We start from the raw sequence: 6000 nt of genomic DNA, 5'->3' as shown, positions 1-6000 counted from the left end.
GAAGCCTTTTGTAAACCAATGAGTGTTTAGTGCAGATAACATACCACTTTTAGAAACGTGGTCAAGGCCATGTGTCAACTTAGCAAAGTGTGGGAAAAAATGTTTTGGAAGACACGGTCTGTCATTTGGACCTATCCACAATCCATTTTTGAAAATAGCACCTGAAGTTTTCCACACTCTTCTTTCATCAGCTGAAGCAAAAGTCTGTAGAGCCTCAATGTCAGAGAGGGGAGGGGGAGTTGTCATCAACCACCAGTAGGCAAAATGCAGTTGAAGTTTTTTTGCACTTGTTCGTGTGCAAAAAAACGAACAAGTTTTCTGCATGTAGCAGATGTTTGTTTCATCTGCTACTGAAATATCCTTGGACTGATTTTAATGAACACAACCACCATAACAAATGTCTATAACTCAGCTCAGTGTTTGTAAATATGACTAAACGTTGATGCAATAGTTGTGGGGAGTCATTCAAAACACATACTGAGTGCTAACAGATCACTGAAGATTTTGCAGTGTCACATGAGATCACACATAACATTATTTTCAAGATTTGACCAAAAATGCTACCACCCTATCATTTCTAAACATTATAGTCTAAAACTCTAGGATTAAATTAGGTGGGCAATATGCTTTCCTTTAAGGTATGCTAGGCTTTTAATTTCTGATGTTAATACAGAACAACAAAAAAAGGCCCCCAAAAAGTAAACATTTTATTTAATATATTGTAGGTGTTTTCTGAAATTATTGTGTGATTGAAAGTCTTTGTCCTTCCCTGGATCAGGTCCATGGGTCAGTGGGTGAGCCTTGGTGGTTGTGGGTGGAGGACCCCATCAATGATCACATTTACCACTCTGAGTACTTCCTTCTTCAGAAGAAACAGGTACGTTTGGGTTTTTGACCCTAACCAATCCAGGACAGTGTTCCTCACAGTGAATGATTACTGATGCTTGTTCTCACCTTCACCCAGGTGCTGACAGGAGAGCCTCAGCATATCGTATTCACTATCCCCATCTTTGAGCCATTACCCTCCCAGTACTACATTAAGGCCGTGTCAGACCGTTGGCTCGGGGCAGAGGCTGTCTGTATCATCAACTTCCAGAACCTGATTTTACCTGAGCGGCACCCTCCTCACACTGGTACACACACACACACACACACACACACACACACACACTCACTCAAATACATATTTATTGCTTGCTGCCTAAAGTGAAAGGCCAATTATCCCGTGTGTTTGTCCGTACCCTTAACAAAATATCTCATTAACCAGTGGATATATTTTAATGAAACTTTAAGAAAATAATAACTGTATGTACATCTACAACTGATTAGTTTTTGGAGTGTACCCAGTACAAGATGGCCACCACAGCTAATCAACGTTAGCAAAAATAGAAATTGTTATAACTTAGTCAGTTTTACAAATACTGTTCAAAGATATGATGTGGCTGTAGCGTAGTCATTCACAACACATACTCTGAGCATGACATTTTGGAATATTGCATTAGATCAAGCATATTGTTATTTAGAAGAGTTGACCAAACTGGTTTAACTTCTTCCCTTTTCATCATAAGATGATCTTAGTCTAAAACTCTGGCATGAAAGGTGGCGAGTGACATACATTCCTTTAAGGAATGCTACCTTTTTTGTACTCAACAGAGCAGTTCAATTTCATGTTTTAAATATCTCAAATGCAGCACTAATCTCACAATCTCTAATGGTCAGTATGTTTCCTGTCACACACATACAACAGTAAGTGGAGACGACCCAGCTTGTCAGAAGTATTTATACTCCAAATCCAGCACCCGTGACTGTATGTTGGTGCAGGTGGTGCACATGGAGGTGGTAATGTGCTGCTTTAAAGCCTTAATTAAAAGAGATAAGAGCACAACAAACCACAGGCTTTTTGTATCCATCAACAAGCTTCTTGCTCAATTCTGGTTGAATAATTGACCACTCTTCTTGACAGAATTGGTAGAGTTCATTGAAATTGGTTGGTTCCCTGGCATAGACATGGCTTTTCTAACAGGTTACGGTCAAAGTATTGGAAAGGCCATTTCAGAAGCTTGATGTTAGCCAGTTTTATCCAATCAGAAACCAGTTTGATCTATGTTTGGAATCCTTGTCTTGATGGAACACCTAACTGTGTCATAGTTTCAAGTTTCTAACTGTTGATTATCTTCACCAAGGAGGTTATGTTTTCAGTAGTGTTTGCTTAGTTTGTCCATCCGTCCATCTGTCATTTGATGAAATTTTCAGGAAATGTTAAATTTTGGTGGTGTTCTTAATCACATTCCGGATCCTACAATCTTTTAATGACCCTATGGCCTTGGAGAAGGTTGCATTCTCCAAGTGCTTCTAGTTTGAGGGAAATTTGAAAAAAATTAGAGGTAGTTCTTTTCATTATCCCTTCCACTTTGTACCACAGCATGATGGTGTCACCACCATGCTTGATTGTCTGTACAATGTTCTTAGGTTTGAAAACCTTAATTTGATTCCTCCAAACATACTTCTTGTCATTGTGGCCAAAAAGCTCAATTTTTGTCTCGTTTGACCATCAGCTGTGCACATCTCACTATGTGGATAGCTGCAAGTTTCAGTCCAGCTTCAAACTAATACTTTTGGAGCAGGAGCTTCTTTCATGATTGGTATCCTCTCACTACATAGTGAAGTAAAACTGGCTTTACTGTGGATAATGACACTTGTGTTCCAGCAGTTTCCACTTCATGGCGAGTTTGAGCCTTGGTGACACCTTTGTTGTTCCTGAACATCCAAACCAGTTTTCTTTATTCAGAGGGGTATTGATTGAGTATTGGTTATTCCAATGACTGCTGACAATCAAATACTTTTTAAGCTGGCAAATAGAACCTAGCAGATGCAGTCAATCATAATCACTAACCAGAAGTTAATAGGCCTTGGCCTTGCCAAGTTAAAACACCATCTACAACCTTCAGCACCAGTAATTTTAAAAAAACATAGCTGAAAGTATGTATATATTTTGACCTTTTTGTGGATCAAAGAAAATTCAGACTAAATTCAAACTTTGTTTTAAAAACCATTGAAGTTGTATACTGTACAATCATATAATCATGTTGTAAAACCTTGGGAAAAGAACAGTTCAAATCAATCATTAAAATCTCTAAAATAATTACATTAATGCCCATGATGAGTTTATATAAACCTCTGACAGGAACTGTATTTGTATCTCAAAATAATTTTGGCCATATAGATGTTTTTTGACTATTTGAAAAAAAAAGATCTCAACTCTCTGTCTCATTCACAGTTGTGATGACACAAAACTCTTATTCTGACTTTTTAAATGCTTTGCTTTCATAACTTTTTCAATGATTTGTAAAACAAGGTTTTTTACTATCTTAAAAATATTGTAAGAATCAGAGACTTTGTTTTTAAATCCGATCTTGAAATCCTTGTACATGCCTTCATTTCCAGTTGACTAGATTACTGGAATGGATTACTCCAAGGTCTATCAAAACTCAAATTTAACAACTCCAGCTGGTCCACAATGGAGCTACAAGAATCTTAACAAAGATCAAGACATTTTGGCATATAACTTCAGTTCTTCATTCACTTCATTGGTTACCAGTTTCTTATAGAATACACTATAAAGTATTTCTTCTCATTCATAAATTACTGAACAGTTTAGCATCAGAGTGTTTAATGGACCATCTTATACATTATGAACCAGCCAGACTTCTCAGATGAGCAAATACAGGCTGATTAGTTGTTCCGCACATCAGAACCGAACGTGGTGAAGCTGCCTTTAGTTTTAGTTCCCCTCATAGGAGGATCAAATTTCCTGAGCTTAGACTTGAGTCTGATTTGACCTTATTTAAATCTAAATTAAAGACATTCCTAAATTTTTATTTCTTTAAGTAATTGCTTTTAAACTGTTTAGTTTAGTGCTTTTTTTAAATGTTTGATGTTTTAATAATTGTTGATGTGTGTGTGTGTGTTCTTAGGTAGTTTTTGCCTTGTTCATGTTATCTTTTCCTTTTTCTGTAAAGCACTTTAAGTTGCCTCCTGGTATAAAATGTGCTACACAAATAAAATTTTGCCTTGCCTAAAGTTGTTTTCTTTCTTTTATACTTACAGTAAATGTTTGTCTCTGACTATGCATAGGAGCTTGTTTGTCTTAAACATTTTACTTTATACAGCTTAGTTTTCTAGGTTTCCTGAGGTATCAACTTACAACTCATTACCTGTAGTTTTTATATTATTATTCCACACATAAAGTTTGATTGATTAATTCCAACTCTTTCCACCCATATAATTTCCCTTTCAGAACTTCTGGACCTACAGCCATTACCAGTGACAGCTCTGGGAAACCTGGAGTATGAGAGCCTGTATAAGTTCACTCACTTCAACCCAATCCAGACCCAGATCTTTCATACTATGTACCACAATGATACCAACGTCTTGCTGGGGGCACCAACAGGCTCTGGGAAAACCATTGCAGCTGAGTTGGCCATGTTCCGGGTCTTTAACAAATATCCATCCTCTAAGGTTAGACTCGCTGCCTTCCTTCTAGTTGCTAGAAATAAAAATACAAGGTTTTAATTTAATTATTCTGTTGTTTTCTCAGCTGGAAATCCTGCTTTGTGCTGTTCATAGGAGAAAAAAAGTGCTAAACTCAGAAATCCATTCAGTTTTTGAAAGAAGACGGTTATGAATTTAAATGTGTTTTTTTCTATGCAGAATTCTTATTTCATCCAAGATACAGTGGGTTACAAAAGTTTTCATCCCTCTTGGCACTGTTTCTGTTTTGTTACCTTACAAACTGGAATTTAGTTGGATTTTTGTTTTGATTAACAAAAATAATACTCCAAAAGTTAAAGTGGGAAACAAACACTTATTTTCAATAATTCTAAAAAATTATAAAACTGAAAAGTGGTGCACGTATTTTGCCATTTTGTTTTGAAGCCCCAACTATTACCTTCAAAAGCCACATAATTAGTTAAATATAATGATGATCTCAGTATATTTTTACCTATTCTGACAGTCCCCCAGATTCAACACCAGTCCAACACCGCTAAGTAGTAAGCTCTACCACCAAGCAAGAGACAGCATGAAGAGCAAGGTACTCTCCACAATGCAGTTTGCAGAAAATTCCCTGCTCAAAAGTTCTTGTCTCTTGCACTGATTTTTTCCCTTTAACATTGTGAAGCTTTACTTAGAACCTTCTTAAGATCCAATAATGCAAAATGCAAATTCTTGCAATTTTTTGACTGGTCTTAAGATTTTGATCAGGAGTGTGTATATATATATATATATATATATATATATATATATCCCAGAGCCCTGAACATCCCACAGAGCTCCATTTAGTTTATTATTAGGAAATGGAAAGATGATGCCACCACAGCAAAACTCACGGAGCGGGTAAGGAGGCAATTAATCAAAGAAACATCCAGGAGATCAAAAATCACCCTGATGGAGCTTGGCAGCTCTTCTGCAGAGATGAGAGGATCTGTCCACGAGAAGCTGCACAGAGCTGAGCTTCATAGAAGAGAGGCAGAAAAAAAAAAACTTTGATTTAAAAAAAAGAAGCTGGACTGTTTAGTGTTTCTTCTCCAACCAAGTAGCAGAAGCTGTTGTGGTCAGATGAGATCAAATTCAAATAAAATCTACCACCTCTCACTATTTTCCAGTTTTTCATTTTTTAGAATGATTTAATAATTTTCTCATTCAATATTTACACAGGGTCATTAAAAAGTCATAAAGGCCTTAAATTTAATAATCTAAATTTTAGGTCTTAAAAAGTCTTAAATGCGATCAGATTTTCAACTTTTAAATCTGAAATGACATTTAGTTTAATCTTAAATTGCTTCTTCCTTTTACTCTAGAGAAATATGCTAGCGACATTCGCTTGTTTCTTGGGTTGTAGCCCTTTTTGAGGGTTTTGGGTGTTATAAGGCTGTAAAATATACAGCGTCCATGATGCAGAGCAGTGGCTCTATCAGAAGGAATTTATCAACCTGCATTCAG

The 6000-nt window shown here is 36.5% G+C and overlaps 1 protein-coding gene across 3 annotated transcripts in view; it reads left to right on the top strand.

The window, feature by feature from the left end:
• Positions 1–6000, top strand: part of ascc3 (activating signal cointegrator 1 complex subunit 3) — a 297685-nt gene that overhangs the window by 229653 nt on the left and 62032 nt on the right. Inside the window, exons 23-26 of one of the 3 annotated variants that reach the window (XM_037980369.1) lie at positions 779–877; positions 965–1133; positions 4298–4518; positions 5015–5092. In XM_037980369.1, the coding sequence (XP_037836297.1) occupies positions 779–877; positions 965–1133; positions 4298–4518; positions 5015–5092 (567 nt within the window). Of the gene's footprint in view, positions 1–778; positions 878–964; positions 1134–4297; positions 4519–4597; positions 4877–5014; positions 5093–6000 lie in introns of those variants that run through there. The other 2 variants (XM_025005501.2, XM_017414246.3) reach the window with 2 other exon arrangements.

The sequence above is a fragment of the Kryptolebias marmoratus genome, linkage group LG16, assembly GCF_001649575.2.
Source record: "Kryptolebias marmoratus isolate JLee-2015 linkage group LG16, ASM164957v2, whole genome shotgun sequence".
NCBI classification, from domain to species: Eukaryota; Metazoa; Chordata; class Actinopteri; order Cyprinodontiformes; family Rivulidae; genus Kryptolebias; species Kryptolebias marmoratus.
This window is presented reverse-complemented; position numbering and strand designations above follow the sequence as displayed.